At 40.8% G+C, this 20,903-nt stretch overlaps 1 protein-coding gene across 8 annotated transcripts in view; it reads right to left on the bottom strand.

Moving 5' to 3' along the window:
• Positions 1-20,903, bottom strand: part of PTPRZ1 (protein tyrosine phosphatase receptor type Z1) — a 222,570-nt gene that overhangs the window by 78,172 nt on the left and 123,495 nt on the right. For 7 of the 8 annotated variants that reach the window (XM_061640120.1, XM_061640121.1, XM_061640125.1 and 4 more), the window contains 2 exons: positions 20,201-20,327; positions 8,887-8,930 (listed from right to left, as the gene is read on the bottom strand). In XM_061640120.1, the coding sequence (XP_061496104.1) occupies positions 8,887-8,930; positions 20,201-20,327 (171 nt within the window). Of the gene's footprint in view, positions 1-8,886; positions 8,931-10,174; positions 10,220-20,200; positions 20,328-20,903 lie in introns of those variants that run through there. The other variant, XM_061640124.1, reaches the window with a different exon arrangement.

Genomic DNA, 20,903 nt, shown 5'->3' with positions numbered 1-20,903 from the left:
ATCTCCTGGATTGCATCTCATTTTGTACTTCTCAGATGGAAATGGAGACTACACAGTTTTTGGAGAATAATCACAAACCTACTGATTTACAGAGCAATCAAAGTTATGGGTAGCCAGCAGAAGGGGGAGCAGTAGAGGAGGAGATGGCAGGAAGCTCCGCAGTATCCACTTGCCTTTGGGGAGCTGCTGGGACAGCTGAACGCAAGCTCAGTCGGAAACTACACATACGGACTGGAAGATAAAAGCTAGTTCCAACGAATACTTCTACCAGGGAGTAAGAACTCCTCATTGACTGCCAATGTAATTATTTATCTATGCTGACTTTTTTGCCAGCAGAAATTTTGGCCGAATTGGGACTTGAATTGAATATAGTGGAAGTCCTCTCTCCTTGGCTCCACCTACACCACACCCCGGAATGCCCTGTTTTTCGGCCTTCCGCTTGCTGGCTGCTGAGCTTCCCTGGAGGACTTCTGGCTGAGCCTGCAGAGTTCCAGTAGTGGCGTGGCTCAGCCAGGCTGAGGGCTTCTGTGGCTGAGTCCAGTGGTGCCAAGAGCCTGGCAGCTCAGCCAGGGGTCTGCTAGATACAACTCCTCCCAGCCCGGCGCAAATACAAGTTGGACTGTGCCCTTAAAAGTTTTTTGTAATAGAAAAAATTCAGCCAGTTCCTTACAAGAAACTTTCATTAGATCCATTACTTTCTCTTAGGAGACTTTTCGGATACACACACTGAATACAATGTCTTCAGAGGTTTGAATGATAAGATGAACCTATCTGTATTCATGAATGTAATTTTATAAACTTTTGTATATGTGCCACTATTCTGCAAAGATTGTTCTATAAAGATACTATAAACATGGTTTCTTATATTTTTGTATCATTGCATCTGACCTTGTAGGCCTATCATATATATTTCCCTTTAACTGTTGAGAAACACAGTTGTTGATAGTACTGAGGATGGCTTCTTACCTCCTATATAAGGCCTCAGCTAAATTATTTTTTCTAGCAGCATTTGAATTTTTTTCTGTGAAATTTTCACCTGGTTTATGATTTGTATTTATTTCTTATTTTATTAGTATAATTTTGATATGGTTTATTATTTGATACTTACAGATTTATTATAGTGGCTAAGGTCAAAACCATTGAAATTATTATACAGCCACAAGAGTGGCTGTATGCTACAGCCAGTGTGGATTTTTCACATTCCGCAATATTAAATTGAAAATACCCCCATACCATTCTAATGCTTCCCATAAGCTCATTTCAAAACAAAACCTTACAGAACTTACAGTCCTGAAGTCAGAAATGCTTGCTTAACAACCCTGTCAATTTTCAAGGCAATACACAAAACAGTCAGAGAGAATCGAGAGTTCAAAGTCTAAAAAGAGAGAAAAAAAACCCAGAGCCCTTTTGGACTTTTTTCTTTCAGAGTTCTCATAATCTGTTGAAATTCATTAAAAATCAGCCATGTTCACAGAGTACCTGGAATCCTAATACTGACATTGCCCCATACTCTGACCTTCATCTTCTGCAGTTTAAACGTTTAAAAAAATGCCTGGGTGATCTTTAATTAATTGAAGACATTTTGGCTGGAACCCTATGATAACGCGGGGCATGCTCAGTAAGAACCAACTGTCAGAGTTCTAACAGCCAGACTCACAGCTGCTGGGCTTGCCTAACCAGGGGATCACACCCACACCAGACTTTGATTTCACGTGACACAGTCATGGCTTCCCCCAAAGAATCCTGGGAAGTGTGGTTTGTGAAGGGTGCTGAGAGGAGACTCCTATTCCACTGACAGAGCTCCAGTGGCCAGACTGGTTTAACAGTCAGCCACTCTGATTGAAGGTCTGTAAGGGGAACTAGCAACTCTCAGCACCCTTCATTAACTACACTTCCCAGGATTCTTTGAGAGACACCATGCCTGTTCAAAGTGAAATAAAGGCCTGGTGTGGATGTGGCCAGGGACAGCTTTGGTTTAAATTTGGGTGGGAGGCTACATGTGCCTGCTGTAGAATAAAAAGGTGAGGGAAACGCTGAAAAGCAATGATACTGTTCACAAAGTTTTCATTTTGAAAAGGAAATGCAGCCGTGAGGTCCTGGAAGCAAAATTTAGGTTGCTAGGTAGGATGCTGAAAGCCAGGACCTCCAAGGTGGCTTTCTCTGAAATGCTACCGGTTCCACGCGCAGGACCAGCCAGACAGGCCCAGCTTCGCAGTCTCAATGCGTGGATGAGACGATGGTGTCGGGTGGAAGGGTTCGGATTTGTTAGGCACTGGGGAACATTTTGGGACAAGCCGGGCCTGTACAAAAGGGACGGGCTCCACTTGAACCAGAATGGAACCAGACTGCTGGCACTTAAAATGAAAAAGGTAGCAGAGCAGCTTTTAAACTGACTGAGGGGGGAAACCCGACAGGAGCTGAGAAAGGTCCGGTTCGGAATAAACCTCCCCCCTGGGATAAAAACCAAAGAAATGATGAAATTTTAAAAGGGGTAGGCCTAGAAGTAGGCATTGTGAGAGCAGGGGCACAGGATATAAATTCAGAAGAGCAAAATTACCACAGGCCTAACCACAAGTGCCAAAGACACTTGAAGAGAGACACTGCTTACAAGTGCCTGTACGCTAATGCTAGGAGCCTCCGAACCAAGATGGGAGAACTGGAGTGCTTGGACTTAGAGAAGAGCATTGATATAGTGAGCATAACGGAGACCTGGTGGAATGGAGAAAACCAGTGGGATACGGTTATCCCTGGATATAAACTATATCGGAAGGACAGGGAAGGACGTATTGGTGGCGGAGTCGCTCTATACGTGAAAGAAGGCATTGAATCCAGCAAGCTGGAAACCCCAAAAGAGGCAGACTCCTCCACAGAATCGTTGTGGGTGGTGATACCGTGCCCCAGGAGGGACTTAATACTGGGAACGATCTATCGTCCCCCTGATCAAAATGCTCAGGGAGACCTTGAGATGAGATATGAAATTGAGGAAGCATCCAAACTAGGAAATGTGGTAGTAATGGGTGACTTCAACTACCCGGACATAGACTGGCTGCATATGTGTTCCAGTCATGACAAAGAAGCAAAGTTTCTAGATATTCTAAATGACTATTCCCTAGATCAGTTGGTCATGGAACCGACCAGAGGGACGGCAACCCTGGACTTAATCTTCAGTGGGGACCGGGACCTGGTGTGAGATGTAAGTGTTGTTGAACCGATTGGGAGCAGTGACCACAGTGCTATTAAATTAAACATACATGTAACTGGCCAATTGCCAAGAAAATCCAACACGGTCACATTTGACTTCAAAAGAGGAAACTTCACAAAAATGAGGGGATTGGTAAAAAGAAAGCTGAAAAACAAAGTCCAGAGGGTCACATCACTCGAAAATGCTTGGAAGTTGTTTAAAAACACTATATTAGAAGCTCAACTGGAGTGCATACCGCAGATCAGAAAAGGTACCGCCAGGGCCAAGAAGATGCCAGCATGGTTAACGAGCAAAGTCAAGGAAGCTCTTAGAGGCAAAAAGTCTTCCTTCAAAAAATGGAAGTCTTGTCCAAATGAAGAAAATAAAAAAGAACACAAACTCTGGCAAAAGAAATGCAAGAAGACAATAAGGGATGCTAAAAAAGAATTTGAGGAGCACATTGCTAAGAACATAAAAACCAACAACAAAAAATTCTATAAATACATTCAAAGCAGGAGACCATCTAGGGAGACAATTGGACCCTTGGATGATAAGGGAGTCAAAGGTGTACTAAAGAACGATAAGGAGATTGCAGAGAAGCTAAATGAATTCTTTGCATCTGTCTTCACAGTGGAAGATATAGGGCAGATCCCTGAACCTGAACTAACATTTGCAGGAAGGGATTCTGAGGAACTAAGACAAATAGTGGTAACGAGAGAGGAAGTTCTAAGCTTAATGGACAATATAAAACCTGACAAATCACCGGGCCCGGATGGCATCCACCCGAGAGTTCTCAAAGAACTCAAAGGTGAAATTGCTGATCTGCTAACTAAAATATGTAACTTGTCCCTCGGGTCCTCCTCCGTGCCTGAGGACTGGAAAGTGGCAAATGTAACGCCAATCTTCAAAAAGGGATCCAGAGGGGATCCTGGAAATTACAGGCCAGTTAGCTTAACTACTGTCCCTGGAAAACTGGTAGAAAGTATTATTAAAACTAGATTAACTAAGCACATAGAAGAACAAGCCTTGCTGAAGCAGAGCCAGCATGGCTTCTGCAAGGGAAAGTCCTGTCTCAGTAACCTATTAGAATTCTTGGAGAGTGTCAACAAGCATATAGATAGAGGTGATCCAGTGGACATAGTGTACTTAGACTTTCAAAAAGCGTTTGACAAGGTACCTCACCAAAGGCTTCTGAGGAAGCTTAGCAGTCATGGAATAAGAGGAGAGGTCCTCTTGTGGATAAGGAATTGGTTAAGAAGCAGAAAGCAGAGAGTAGGAATAAACAGACAGTTCTCCCAATGGAGGGCTGTAGAAAGTGGAGTCCCTCAAGGATCGGTATTGGGACCTGTACTTTTCAACTTGTTCATTAATGACCTAGAATTAGGAGTGAGCAGTGAGGTGGCCAAGTTTGCTGACGACACTAAATTGTTCAGGGTTGTTAAAACAAAAAGGGATTGCGAAGAGCTCCAAAAAGACCTCTCCAAACTGAGTGAATGGGCGGAAAAATGGCAAATGCAATTCAATATAAACAAGTGTAAAATTATGCATATTGGAGCAAAAAATCTTAATTTCACATATATGCTCATGGGGTCTGAACTGGCGGTGACCCACCAGGAGAGAGACCTCGGGGTTGTAGTGGACAGCACGATGAAAATGTCGACCCAGTGTGCGGCAGCTGTGAAAAAGGCAAATTCCATGCTAGCGATAATTAGCAAAGGTATTGAAAATAAAACAGCCGATATCATAATGCCGTTGTATAAATCTATGGTGCGGCCGCATTTGGAATACTGTGTACAGTTCTGGTCGCCTCATCTCAAAAAGGATATTATAGAGTTGGAAAAGGTTCAGAAGAGGGCAACCAGAATGATCAAGGGGATGGAGCGACTCCCTTACGAGGAAAGGTTGCAGCATTTGGGGCTTTTTAGTTTAGAGAAAAGGCGGGTCAGAGGAGACATGATAGAAGTGTATAAAATTATGCATGGCATTGAGAAAGTGGATAGAGAAAAGTTCTTCTCCCTCTCTCATAATACTAGAACTCGTGGACATTCAAAGAAGCTGAATGTTGGAAGATTCAGGACAGACAAAAGGAAGTACTTCTTTACTCAGCGCATAGTTAAACTATGGAATTTGCTCCCACAAGATGCAGTAATGGCCACCAGCTTGGATGGCTTTAAAAGAAGATTAGACAAATTCATGGAGGACAGGGCTATCAATGGCTACTAGCCATGATGGCTGTGCTCTGCCACCCTAGTCAGAGGCAGCATGCTTCTGAAAACCAGTTGCCGGAAGCCTCAGGAGGGGAGAGTGTTCTTGCACTCGGGTCCTGCTTGCGGGCTTCCCCCAGGCACCTGGTTGGCCACTGTGAGAACAGGATGCTGGACTAGATGGGCCACTGGCCTGATCCAGCAGGCTCTTCTTATGTTCTTAAAGGATTTTCCCCTCTGCCCAGTGCCCACCCAACCAATCTCCTCCCCTTCCCCTCCCCGGCTCTCCCCCGGGTCAGTGTTGGACTAGGACCTGGGAGACCAGGGTTCAAATCCCCACACAGCCATGAAGCTCACTGGGTGACCTTGGGCCAGTCACTGCCTCTCAGCCTCAGAGGAAGGCAATGGTAAAACCACCTCTGAATACCATTTACCATGAAAACCCTATTCAAAGGGTCGCCATACGTTTGGTTGACTTGAGGGCAGTCCTTTTCCATTTCCAAACATGATTGCACAGAAATAAATCCCACTGAGCTCAAAAAGTATGCACCTGATCAAACTAGGGTTGCCAGGTCTAACCTCTAAGAGGTCTTCTGTATCTTTAAAAGTTGTGCAGGGGGAAGGGAGAATTTCACCTTGTGGTTTTTCCCATTACAGTATTGCAAGGAAACTGTACTTGGCTGAATTTTCTCTTCTCTTAAAGATACAGAATCATTCTCAGGCCCTGAGCCTGGCAACCCTAGATCAAACCCACCCTCCCTTCTCCTTCCTATCCCCTCCATCTTGCCCCTTCCCTTCCCCTTCCTTTGCCCCTCCCTCCCCCTATCTCTACCCCCAATCCAATCCCCTCCTTCCTCTTCCCCTTCCTCTTCCTCCTCCCCATGGTCAGTTTTACCTATCTTAAGCATAATTGCACAGAAGTAAATACCACTGAGCTCTATAAGCATGCAAATGATCAAACCTGCCCTCCCCCACCCTTCCTTTGCCCCCTTCCAATACACTCCTTCCCCTTCTCCTTCCCCCTCCCCCATGGTCAGTTTTTCCTATCCTAACCATGATTACATAGGAGTAAATCCCATTGAACTCAATAAGCATAAATGATCAGACCTGCTTTTCCCCTCCTTCCCCTCTCCTCTCCCTTCCTCCCCCCTTCCTTCTTCCTCCTTCCCTGACCACTCCAGCCCTCCTTCCCTCCCCCCGGTCAGTTTTACCTATCCTAAGCATAACTGCAAGGGAGTAAATCACACTCAACTCAATTAAATAACATGCAAATGATCAAACCTGTCCCTTCCCTCCCCCTCCTGCCTGCTCCTATCCCAGCCCTGCCCTCTGCCTTTCCTCCCCTCCCTCCTCCTCTTCCTCCTCCTCCCTTCCCCATCCCCTGTGGTCAGTTTCACCTATCCTAAGCATGATTGCAGGGGAGTAAATCCCACTGAACTCAATAAGCATGCAAATGATCAAACCATTCTCAGCAAGCTTGCACAGAATTCCATTTCTTACCTCCCAGATTAAAAAGCAGGGAAATTCACTAATAGGCAAAAAACCTTGCGGTTTAAGAATGTACCTATAGCCCACAGATATTTCTATCAAACTTTAAAAAGCAGGGAAATTGGGCAGCTATAGTGAATGCACCGGGAAGCAGGAGACCTGACCTCCTCTCTGAGATATTATACTGCCCTACAAATCTGTCAAAATGCAAACACAATTTGGGTTGGCCTTTCACAGTCCAATCCATTTCCTGTTTAGCTTGGAAGAATTCAGAAGCATGTGCCTCTGAACATATGGTAAGTGGTGGCAACACCTGCAATCAGCCCAAATAACAGAAAGAAGACATGTGCTGAGCTGATCTTGTTTTAGCAGGGAGGAAGCAACATTATTAAGACAGTTGATATAGTTCAGACGGTCACTTTAAATATGTCTGATTTACTTTGCAATTTTAGTTAAGTTTCCTATAGGAAATCATTTTCTTTTGTTTCTATTTCTGTGAATATGTGAAGTACAGCAACACTTTGCAAAATTTACACTAAAAAAACTCCAAACATAATTGTGGAATAATGGCACTGACTTCTGCAGAATAGTCTCCAGTGGACCTCAGGAGTGTCTCAATTTGCATAAGAAAAAATAGTGGGAGGTGAAATATATTCTAGCAAAATTCTAGATGTGCTCTATGTTTTTAATTGACCGTGCCCACCTTGCTTTAAATGAAGTGGTTGAAACATAGCAGGCTGACAACATGCATCCTCTTTTTTCCAACAGCTAGAGTCATTGCTGAAGTAGCAACATATTGTAATCAGTCTGATTTTACATCAAACTGCAGTTTCAGATTCAACTGTTAATGCACTCAAAATAGAAATAGAACATAACTAACAATTTGAAATACAAAAGGCTGTCTTCACCATCATATGACATTGACCAATAAAAAGACGTTGAAATTAATAAAAATAAATTTGACACAGACTTCTAGGATGAATAATGAGGGAAATAAAATTTTCTACTTTAGATTCTCTGTAGAAACAGTAGTAACACAGGAGAAGCAAAGTAAGAACACCAACAAACATACAAAAATGTAATTCTCCATCTTTGGAGATGGCAGGTATTGCCACCACTCACCATATGGTCAGAGGCACATGTTACCAAATTCTTCCAAGCTACACAGCAAGTGGATTGGACTGTGAAAGACCAACCCAAATTGTGTTTGCATTTTGATAAATTTGTAGGGCAGTCAATATCTCAGAAAGGAGGTCAGGTCTCCTGCTCCCCTGGTGCATTCACTATAGCTGCCCAATTTCCCTGCTTTTTAAGAATATCTGTGGGCTATAGGTACATTCTTAAACCGCAAGGGTTTTTTTGCCTATTAGTGAATACCCTTATGCTTGTATGGCAGATGCAGATTTGCAACATGTATATTCATTGCATTATTGCATTGCATTATTGATGTTTTTTCTTAAAATTTAGTTTTGGGGTGATTAATTAAATATTATACATTTTCAGGATTTAGTCTTAGGACGTATTCCTGAAGAAAGAAATGTATTTGACAATAATTTTGAGGCAATAGGGGTTTTAAAAAATTGCCATCCTTGCATAGTCTCCATTTCTATCTGAGGAAGTATGAAACAAGATGCAATCCAGGAGATCTCGTTAACAACTGGAACATTTGGAGTACTTTTATGTTTATTAGGCAGCTAATTAATGTCTGAATAACTGAACTAGAATATTTGGAGTATCTTATTATGTTTACATAGCAGCTTATGATTGATTTAATTTTCTTTCACATTTTGGTTCTTTCTTGCCCAAATTATTTATACAAGTTCATATTAACAGGACCTTATTCCTGCCTCTTGGTTCCTGTATTTTCTTCTTTTTTGCTCTTATATTGGGGACCTTCCTCTTTCTTTGGCTCTTTTGAATGTGGCCACCCAGTTCATACTCAATATTCTGTTAAACTCAAGGAGTATATGTTTGGCAACAATTGTACAAGTGAAGTGCATGATGATACAATACCTCATAATCTTCAGTTTCAGTCAATTCAGGAAAGAAATCATTTTCTATAAAACAAAAACATGCACTATATAAACTAATATTTTAATCTCACAGAACATCAGTATATATATTACACAACTACTTAAGAAATCTTTAAATGATGCCTGCATTACAAATATTTTTTACAGGCTAAACAAATTCCTATTCCCTGGTTACAGGCACAATTAGTTCTGCGATGCTAATTTTGAGGGTTAGCTAGACATCTGTTGGAAAATAGGGAACTATTCAGGGATGACATAATAACTGATAGAGTAAAAAAGAGGGCATTTATTCACAAAACACCCCTATGGTCAGCATTCTCAGTTTTCTTCTAATCACTGTCTCACGACAGAGATGGATGTGTGGATGGAGGTTTAAAAACAATTTGTGGTTCAGTGCTGGAGCTTCTTTAGTCCACAAATAGTGTACATTTTCTGCTTTTATGAAAAAAGTGTACAATTGGTTGGCTGTCCTGCTGTACTATAAGAGCCAAACTATATGTAATGCTGGAGATCTGCAACTGAACCTCTGGACATTATTTTTCTTTGCTTAAAAGCAGCTACCTGTATGTGTGTGTGTGCATGCACACATTATTAGCTATGTATGTTCATGTATTATTAGCCATGCACTGAGAAGGGAAGTTAACCCTTTGCCCCATGTTGTTTTCTTGACTGAACTTCCCCCACTACCATGAAATTGGAAAAAGACAATCTGGATCCCCCCCGGGGCTTATTGCATATGTGTGTGTGTCTTAAACCTAAGAGATGAACATGTGTCCCACCTCATATGTCCTTTCATCATATTATGAGTACCTGTTATGGCAGGCAATTGACTTGCCAAATTCAGATTATTCTTTTCCATTCCTTATAGTAAATTCATCAATTTTTTAACAATCTGTGGTGCTCCTGCCTCTGAATTTGTGGTTCTGTTGTCTTCATGATCTGATTTAGTTTAAAATTCATGCCAGCTAGCTGTCTTAAGTGCTTTTTAAAATGGAAAGGTATATTTTTAATAAATAGAAACAAATGATAATGTGGGGAAAATGGTGCCCTCTTCACAGCTGACACAGTCCTGTTCAAAACTGGCTCACCCCTATAGCTGCTTTTAAGCAAAGAAAAGATGCCAGGAGTTCCAGTCATGGATCTCCCATATCACATTCAAATAACCAGGGGGGGAGGGACCTTACATCTGTCCTGCCTCTTGCACAGTGCTAATACCCAATACCTGCTGTAGATCACAGCCACAAATATTTTTTTTACATCAGACCTACCAAGGTTGCAGTCCTCAAGCCCTCATCCTCACTGAAGTTCCACCAAAATGAATAAGACTGCATCAGGCCTATTCCTATTCCAGAACAAGTAGTTTAAGGATTTTAAAGAACAGATAACAAAGAGCAACATGCTATACATTTTATGTCCAGTAAAAAACAGCTAAACAATTGTTTCAAAAACAAACGAGTAATATGTAAAGAAGCAATTTAGAAGTAAAAGCAGAAGCTGATATATTAAATATTTTTTAAAAAACTGTCTTACCTGTTACTTTCTGGAGATTAGGAGGCTAAGGATAAAATAATGATGATATTCCCTGGCTTCTCAATGGTTTGTAATAAAATTTTTAGATAGCCATTTAAAATATTTAATACAGCAGGTATTTCATATATTTCAGTAGACTTTTCAAACAACCTTCATTTTAAATATAGAAAAGCGTGATTATCATTACTGCAAAAAGTGAATTTTGGCTTGGATCTCCTCCCCCTTCAGTTTCCTGTTCTCTTTTTGCAGTGCTTCAATTTGTTTTTTACACTTCAGGCAGAACAAATCCTTTAGCCATAGAGTTAGAACAGTACAAATGGATGATTAAAAAAAGCTAATGAATGCAATCCTATAAAAAAATCAACAAAACCTCACATTTAAAAGAGCAAGACTTGAACAAAATGTCACTTCAGGAAACACGGTAACATATTACTACTCTGTTGCAAGCACAGTGAACTAATGTTTCTCTAAAGTAGCATGCATTTGTATATCAGTGATTATTTAAGTATTTATTAAATGGATACTTGTGGAATTGTGTTTCTTTTGTCTGTTCCATCCCCCTGTATAAGACTTGGAGCTTCCTAATGTCTTTGTGCTGCATTGTATCCAAAACCTACTGGGGAGACTCTGGTGACTCACTCACCAGTTCTTATAAGCCACTGATGTGAACTAGCCTTCTCTCCCACAAGCCAGGAATTCTTATTTAGACAACACATTTTGGTCAGAAAGTAAACAAACATCCTTAAGCAACACCATACTTTAATTACTCTGTTAAAGTTGTCTGTAAATTTGCTTAAGTCAAAGATGTATAGCAGGACACACACACACAGATATACACACACATGGGGAGCTGTGGGCACACTGAAATTCTGAGAAAGTGTTGTGGGCAACATCACAAAATGGGGATGTGGCCAATCATAACATTACTGAAACAGAACAGCCATTTCACAAACTGGTGAGGCTGAAAGGCCAGTAATTTGCCCCTGAATACAAAGTAGGGGTTGAGTCTGAGCCCCAATACCAAGCCATGTGTTTGACCCCAGATAGCACAACAAAACAATTTTACAGAAGACAAGTTAGCAGTAGCCACTGGAGAGGTAGTAGCACTTACCTGACCTCTTGTCACCAGCATCGCTATGGCTTACCAGTAGGGAGAGGGATGAGGGAGAAGTGAGGTCGGTGTGGTACAAATGCACTGGCAGGGGTACTGGATCAGCTCTGACAGTGGCATTTACACTGCGGGGACTTCACCACCACCTTCTCTCCCCCTCTTGGTCAGTCACAGTGATGCTGGTGACAGCAGGTCTGGTAAGTACCCTGGCCCCATTACTGCAGGTCAGTGAGGCTAAAAGACATGAAAATTATCCAACAACATGAGGATAAGGCAGACATGAGGTCCCACACAAAACCACTCTTTGAATCCAGTTTTTTGGTCTCCATCCCAGTCCCATTGTTCCACTATCCTCCCCATCTCTGTGTTGCTCTGCTGTCCTCCCCACATTAACCTGACCCTGCATTGCTACTCCCCCATGTCACACAGTGGCAATGTTCCTTGTTCCTCTTCCTCTTCTCGTGGGTTCTAGAAAACATTTTTAGCAGCCAGCCAGGTGAATTTCAAAGTGATGCACCAGCCAGCTTAATTTCCTAACATGTAGAACCATTCTGGGAAAATGAAGATGGCAGGTAACTAGTTGCTGGTGCATCACTTTGACACGTACCAGGCCACCTGCTAAAAATGGCTGCCCATAAAGTTTAAAAAAAACAGCTGGAGGAAGAGGTCTCCAAGTACCAAGGGAGATATTTGTAGGAGCTCACTGGGAAAGATAGGTGTATTGGTTACCTGGCAAGTTGGGTAGATGAGTATCTTTAGGTAGGGAGGAGAAAAAATTAGATAAGATACAACACTGGCTGGGCCTGAGCAGCTGGAAATGTTGCATTGCTTGGTATTACTTGTATTAAGGGAAACGAAACAAAGCAAAACACTAAGTTGTTTCAGTATTACATAAATAATTTAAAACAATGTGTTTTGAGTGGGGAAGCATTCTAAAACACATGAACACCAATATAATTTTGCACGAATGATCCAGAATAAAGTCAGTGTTGATTAATGATGTGGCTTGGCTGCTGGAGCAACCTGAACACTGACTCAGCCCCCACCCACATGTAAGAAGATGGCTAAGACACAGCAGCAGCAAGTAAAGGAGGTTTAGGAAGAATGTTACCACAACTTCAGAAGCATCAAAGAAAGCTGAGGAGAGGCAGATCTAAGGGGTAGATGGCTAAAATAGAGGACTGTGAGTGAAGCAACTACACAGTCCTGGGCACTGCAGATACCCTGGGAAAAGTAAAATAGGTCTATAAAATGTTGGTGATTTAAAACAGTATAGTTAAACCTCACAGAAACCATATCATGAGAAGAGTCTCAGACCTCCTTAAAAAAGGAATTAAGAGACTCATCAAGTTGCCTCAACAAACTTGAGCAGACTAGGGGCTCCCAAGGAATCCTGTTCTGCTGCTGTTTGGCATTTGCTGCCTGCCTGTGGCATAACATGAATCAGGGGTAGTCAACATGGTGCCCTCCAGATTCTGTTAGACTATAACTCACATCTTCTCTGACAGTTGGCCATGCTGGCTGGGGCTGATGGAAGATGTAGTCCAACAACATCTAGAGGACTCCAAGTTGACTAATCCTGTCATAAGGCTTATAAAAGAGGATTGTAATGTATAAGTGTGTTTACAAAATTGGTATAAGTAGTATTTTTCTTCCGGTTAGTTATCTGCATTATACTGCTGGCATCTGTTAGAATTTTCATATTGTGGAGTGAAACATACATTTTCATTGAGTTTTTTATTGTTTTAAAAATATTCGGTGTTGTAAGGCTTGAAATATTTGCAATTTGTCATTAGGTTTTGCTAAAGTGCCCTTTGCCAACAACACAACTCTTAATGAAAAATAGAGCATTAGGTCACAGTCCAGACTAAAAAGAAGCTTCCTTTTTGTACGAAGGTGATCAGCTGAAAACAAGCCATGATTTACTAATTCTGGAGAGAAAAAAACGAACGTGAGGAGCCATCACCATAATCTATTAAAAAAATCCTGATGGAAAAAACATATTTTATGTGAGAAGCTATGCAAAACCCACGACAACGCTCTGAAGTACTGTAAAAGAATTTTTCAACTATGTGACTGTAATAATAAATTATAAAAGGATCACATGAAGCCTTTGTCACAACTCTGATGTTCTCTTACCCTAGGGTAAGTTTATGTGGCTGTAAATGAAATGACCACATGTTCCTTCCCTATTTACCCTTGCCTCTACTTCCCTTTCTCTGTTGTTTTCTGTGCCGAATTTTAGACTGTAAGCTCCCCAGAGCAGGGACCTCTCCTCTGATGCTCTGTAAAGTACCATGCATATTTATACATATCTACACAAATAATATAAATACATGGAATATAGTGAAAGGAAAACTAGCCATGTCTATCTTTGACTGATAAAACTCATGTTTAGTGTCCAGGATGACAAACATTTCCCTGTCCTTCTAACTCCCTTTCTTCAATTATCTTATGTTTCAATAGATTCCAGAAGCTATAAGAAAATAGAGTTCCTAGGGTAGGCGGGATTACAAATATAATACAGGTATGAAACAACAATCAAGAGTACAGAAGCAAGCAGGATTACTGCTTCTTTGTAAGTTGATCAGGCACTGGCCTTATGGAAGTTATAAGATTTCCATTGCCTCCAAGTCTGTAAGCAGGCAAAATCAGTGTGGTGAAACAAGCCTCACATAGTATTGCTGTGGGACTATGTGTCTTACACGTTCAGAAGATTTTGAAATATAAATGGAGGCAATACCAATCATTATGAGAAGTTGAGGAGGATGGATACCATCTGCTTTTTGTCTGCCTGGAGTTCAAAAAAGACTTGTATTGTCCTGAAGGTATGTTCAGCTGCCAGTTCCATGGACAAAGGCCAGTGAATCCATTCAAGGAATATTCAACGAGGCATGTGCATAAGCAGAAATTGGAGCCAACAAATGCAATCATGCAGGACCAGGTATCATGGATATTAATAATGGGAATAATCAAAAGGAGATAGATAGCACACCATCCATATTTCACTGAATTAGATCAAAATCTAGAGCAATTTCAACCATCTTAAGATATGTCAAGAAAACATCTGCAAGTTATGATCAGGTTGTAAAATGGTTCTCTAACAAGCTGGTGGGAAAGGAATGGCCAAAGACCTATGTAACTATGTTCAGTAGAAAGAGAAAACATGTATTCATGAGAAAGAGAACCTTCTTATGCCATGAGGTTGTGTTCCTCTGTCCTTTCTCTAAGAGTAGAAAAATCAGCTTTAACAACTGTGTAGGGAGCCAGATACCTGTAAGCGATGGCTACATCTGTTGACAGTGTGAAACCTTTGACATAGCAGTGCTTAACTGGAGGCTATGAACTCTGTAGCTATGACCCAATACTCACATTTTACTAGCGCCGCTGTGGCACCATTCTATCCTACACTGCTGAAGTAATATGAGAAGCCCTGGATTACACTATTACTTCTCCCATACCAGTGTCAAGCCTTTGTTAACACAGATTAATGAAGGAGTTGCAGCATGAGTTTTGCCTGTGTATTACTGGGTTGTGTGAGAAACAGTGGCATAGTTAGGAGTTCCCACACTGACACAGTAATGTAAGAACTAGGCCCATGGGGCCAGTTTCCCAGATGTGGGGTATTTTCAGAGCTTGGAAAAGTTACTTTTTTGAACTACAACGCCCATCAGCCCAATCCAGTGGCCATGCTGGCTGGGGCTGATGGGCGTTGTAGTTCAAAAAAGTAAATTTTCCAAGCTCTGGGTATTTTAAAGTTTTAACTGTGGTGAAATGTGTCTTTGCACAGATCACATAGACCTTAAAGTCATAGTCGTCTCTATAGCAGGTTCTTGCTATGAAGTATCCCACACAATTTAGATTCTGTCCTCTTGGAACAGTTAAAACTGCTGTTCGCTGGAGACTAGATGGGTTAGAAAAAGACTTGTAAACAGACACCAAAATTATGCTGACATCTGCACCATTGTCTATTTTAAACTTTATCGAGAGCCCACTGTATAGTGATACTTTCCAAGGATCTGTGGAATTTTCCACCTGTGTGACTGGACCCAGAAAAAACTGTTCTTGACTTTTCTGCTGCTCCACAGTTTCACTCACCATTCTAGTGCAGCACATAGCAGCAAAATAACCTATCTTCCTACATTTGTGGCATTCTACATCCTTTGCAGGACAGACTGCTCTTTGTGTATGCCCTTTCCCACATCTTGTGCATTTAGGAGCTTTTATTTGAGCATTAGATGCTTGGCTGTATATTTGTTTCTGGTATTTTGAAGTTTGGGGTTTCCATTTCTGCAGGGGTTTCTTGGCTATTTCTTGCAGCCCTTTTAAAACACCCTGGTCTTGGACCTGGCCTTTTATAAGCTCTGAGGGCTTATCCAAACGGAGTGGGATAATCCACGGTTTCCATATTCGGTTTGTCATCTGATAGTCCTCACTTTGCCTTTTAGTTCGCTCTTTCCCAATTAAAAAAAATACATTTTTGCACCCGCACCCACAGCGGTAAGACCCCAAGCTCCGCTTCTAAAACCTCCCCCTATCAACCAATTGGTCAGCAAAAAAATTACGTATGCTCCTCTCCCCCTTTGCAACGAAGGACAATATGGCTGTAAAGGAGTTCTCGCCTCAGAAGGAAAGGCTGCTGGTCGGTTTCACACCTGCCTTGTTTGTATTTGCGATATGCTTAAATGAATGTATGCTTTTCTGCCTTTATTGATATTTAAGGAGATACACACGCTGGCAATTGCATTCATTTCTCCAAAAAAGCAAGAAACGTGTCACACACACGCCTCCTTCTCCCTTTCCTTCCCACTCCGGAGCAGGCTTGAAACTGACCAGAAGCCCTTTTCTTGTTTGTATTTGCGATATTACACTTAAACAAATGTATGCTTTTCTGATTTGAAGCAAAAACCCCAGCAAGTAGAATGAAATTGACAAAGGTTTCGGAGGCAGGCTAAAACCGACCACTCCCCCTTTCTCGCTTGGTGTGCATTGCAGATCTCACCCAGAGCGGCTGCCCAGTTTGCAGGCTGGCAAAAAATTAAATGCATCTGCGCAGTAGTTGTAGACACCCCCCAACACCCCACCATTGCAATAATTGGTTCAATTTTCCCGGGCTTATTCTCACACATGCGCAAAAGTGCAGATGCGTGATTGGCTGGAATGAGGAGAAGGGGCAAGGGGAAATGCCCAAGAACAGCCCATCAGCTGTAAAGTCCGTGGTATTGCATCCTAACTCCTGAAGGCACAGCAGATGATTCCCGATTTTAAACAGCAAATCGCATTTTTGCCGGTATTGCAAGGAGCGGGTTTAACCCACGAAAATGCATAACAGCACGAGACGTCATTTGGACGACCGAAAAATAATGAACACACATAGCGGGCGTGTCACACATTTTGCAGTCGTCTGGATGAACTGAGTTTCTTATCATCTCCACTACCCTCTCCAACATCTGGATTCTATCTGCAGCTTCTGGGACAGGTCTTTATCCAAAATTCCCACTACCAATCGGCCTCTGAGCATTTTACTCCTGGTGTCCCCAAAAGCACATTCATCAGGTTTCTCATGCAGCCATCTTATGTAGGCCTCTGCAGATTCCCCTGGTTTCTGATGTTTCTGGTGGAAGCATCCTGGTTCTCTGCAGCAGCAAACTCAAATGATAAAATATCTGCTCTGCTTGCTGGCCCATGGCATAAATCAAGGAGCATACCTGAATTTCTTCCTTCTCTTCCTTCAGTTTTGTAGCAATGCAGTATCTGGAAAACCTCTGCATCCAATCTGGTCATGTTGCAGGCCTGATGAAATCAAAGGCCTCTGGTGGGGAAAACTTTGCCATTGCTTTTTTCTTCTGTTGTCCCAGGAGCTCTGCTACTCTGGAGACTCTATGAGGGTTTCTGATTTTCTGACACCATGTTACAGGCGGGCCCCACTTTACGGCACTTCGCTTTTTGGTGTTCTGCTAATGCAGCATTGCACAAATGCGGAAAGTCCCCGCTTTAAGGCACTTGTTCCACTTTTATGGCGGTTTTTCTCATTGCACGCCCTTTTCGTGTCATTTTCACGCAACGCGCACCATTATTGTCTATGGGTTCTGATTTTCAGTAGTTTCCACTTTTCGGTGGCAGTCCGGAATGGAACCTGCCTTATTAGCGGGTCCCGCCTGTATATTGATCAGGATGAGGCCGAGGATGAAATAGGGCTTCTTTATTTAATCATTCTTAAACCGTAAAACATCTGGCCTTGTTCTGGGGTAGGCCTCACCCAGCACACACAACACTGACTAACTTCAGTAACTAAATTAGTCTAGCTCTCCCTAGCATGTGTAATACCCTCTAGAGAAAGTTAACCCTTTGTTTGCTGTGCATCTAACTTAAAGACACATTTCACTACAATAACTAAACATCTTTTCACACCTTCACCTTTAGCCTTCAGCTAAGTGTGGTAATAGAAGCAATACACTACAAAAGCAGGCTAGTAGATTTAAAAGCAATCTTAATAATATAAATATTATACAAGGAAATAATTTGTTTGGGTTTTTTTTATTCTGGGGCAGAAACAATAAAAAAGGACAAAAATCATGTTGTTCCTCCATAGTTTCAATTCATTTTCTAGAATTGTCATCCTAACTAAGATAGTTCCTTTAAAAAAAAATCTGTTATGTATGATTACTCCTATAGGAGTCCAAACTAATTGACTGTAACTCAATTATAGGTAGATAATTTGTTTTCGTGGAATGAACATCACAATACTAGAAATAACATGCACTGTGTCCAGTAGAGCTTACTCCCAAGTGGGTGGAGAATGGGATAGTACTGCAGCCTTGGTCATTACTAATCTACTTTAATCAATCTGTAACTTAAGAATGTGCAGGCTCTGTAGTTCTTGATTTCACTGTGGAGCCACTGAAGAGAATCCCCAAAATGTAACTATTTTTGAAGACCAAATGGAGATAAACTGTTCTTTTAAAAGCAGACTATGTTGTCTCTCTCCATTACTTCATACTAGGGTTGCCAGGGTCCTGGCATGAGACTGATCCTGTATCTTTAGAAGAGAAAGTCAGCCAAGTGCAGGTGTTCTTGCAACATTGTAATGAGAAAAACCACAAGGTGGAATTCTTCCTTCCTCCTGCACAACTTTTAAAGATACAGAAGACCTCTTGGTTGCCAGGCCTGGCCCAAGAGGTCTTCTATATCTTTAAAAGTTGTGCAGGGGGAAGGGAGAATTCCACCTTGTGGTTTTTCTCATTACAGGGTTGCAAGAACATCTGGACTTGGCTGACTTTCTCTTCTAAAGATACAGGATCAGTCTCAGGCCATGAACCTGGCAACCCTACTTCATACATATGTTACTGTTTGTATTGTACTGCCAAGGTAACAGATTGTAATTCAAACTCGCATAGCTGGGAGCAAGTCTCATTGAACTCAATGCAATTTACTTTCTGATAGAAATATACAAGATTACACTATCATAGTATATTTCAGAAGTTCTCAGACTTGTCATAATAAGCTTCCTTAGGTCAATACAACAACTGTTTGAGCTGATAGTTGATAAGAGATAAAAGAAAGACAAATTACTGGGAGAGGCTCACTTTCATCCTTGGAACAAACATATCACACAGTAATTTAAATTAACTTCTAGCATGTGATACTTTGTTGCTAAGTATCCTAGGAAAGCAAAAAGAATATAGAAAATTAAAGAGTTTTCCCTATATCCAAGCATCATTAATCAATTCAAACAATCAGACAGACATCCTCCTGGAAAGGGGTGTGATGTGTACTCTCTGATCCAGTGACTGTTGCAGAAGATGGGTGAAGAGTGAGCTTGTATCTGATAGGTGTCTGCATTTTTCTAGGAACTTAGACTGTCTGTGTCTTTCTGGGAATTGTGTTTTATTCAATTCATGCTATTAATGTAAGGATAAGGGTGAAAATCTATCTTTTTATATAATTTTAAAATGCTTTTTTCTTAAGCTGCTGTACCAAATAGTGCTTATATCAATGAAATTATTCTGAATTCAATGAAGTAAGATAGGATAAGTAGTTCAATAGAAACAGATAAAACAATTAATGTAGCATCTTTCACAGTATGGAGTGAAAATAGAAGCTCTGCAATAAATAAAATGTAATTGTTAGTTCTTTTGATTTTTGCTGTCCAACATTAAGAAGCAAGGGAATTCCATCACCACATTTGCACTGAAATCATGTTTCAAAGCAGCAACATGCAATAAGATTTCAAAATCAATGGAATCATATTTTACTAATTCATGGGCCATTCTTTAATATAGAAGCAATTTAACAATCTTAATCTTATTTGTCCATGTGAGATAGATGGTCTAACTATCTCATGGTCAAATAGGAATTGGAATCTAAGGTTTTTTCATTAATTTTATAAAACTACTTTGATATACCTTAGGCAGCAGCAAAATGCTGAAGCCATAATCAGAGTGGGTGTGGGTCACCCCCCATCAATATTATAGTTTATAATCTAAAATAATAAAACATCTGTTTCTAACACTGTAGGAAAGTGCCAGGAAACAGAAAAGCCTGGAAATATTAAGTGAAAAAGATTGATACTGAAATTCCATTGAATTGCATTTTCTGCTGGTTTGCAAATAAAAGAGTCTTGTGGGTTTTCAAATAAAAATTGTGCACTTACCTGGATCATCCAAAGGCATGTCAACAATCACTTGATCACTATATTTTCCATAGAGACCATTAGCACAAATAGCAACTATTTGAAGAACATAACTTGTATTAGGCTGGAGATTATTCAAAATGGCCCCCTGGAAAGATAGAAGCCAATTAACTTTATTAATTATTGAACACATTTCAATAATTAATTTTAAAAGAGAGAGAAATACTAAGGTTATGTTTTATGTATATTACTTGCAAGTTCCCTGACAATAATAAGATTTTCTTCTAAGTACTTTAAAGATAAAAATGTACCATTTGTAATTTTCCTAAAGATACTACTGCTACTACTGCAATCACAACATTTAGAAAGCAATTGAATGGTTCAATATAAACTCCTCTAAGTACATTTTTCTACCAGTAATTATTATTAGTGCACTATTTTGGAATATCCAATAAAGCAGATAAGCAACAACCAATGTCAAACGTATCACTGCCTTAAGTGTTTTGGAGCCCCCAATATTGACATTGCTTATGGAACTCATTACTTCAAAGGGATAACTAGTTGTGGATTATTCAGTGTACCTCATGATATAATCTATGTCAATTGTGGGACATTTGCCACTAGAATATCCTTACTATTAGATAGACTGGGAATTTGTAGCCCATTCCTCCAAAATGTGTGACATTATCTTCATTGCTTGTGAGCAAGATGAGAAACAGCAAAT

The sequence above is a fragment of the Rhineura floridana genome, chromosome 8 (genome assembly GCF_030035675.1).
Source record: "Rhineura floridana isolate rRhiFlo1 chromosome 8, rRhiFlo1.hap2, whole genome shotgun sequence".
NCBI classification, from domain to species: domain Eukaryota; kingdom Metazoa; phylum Chordata; class Lepidosauria; order Squamata; family Rhineuridae; genus Rhineura; species Rhineura floridana.
This window is presented reverse-complemented; position numbering and strand designations above follow the sequence as displayed.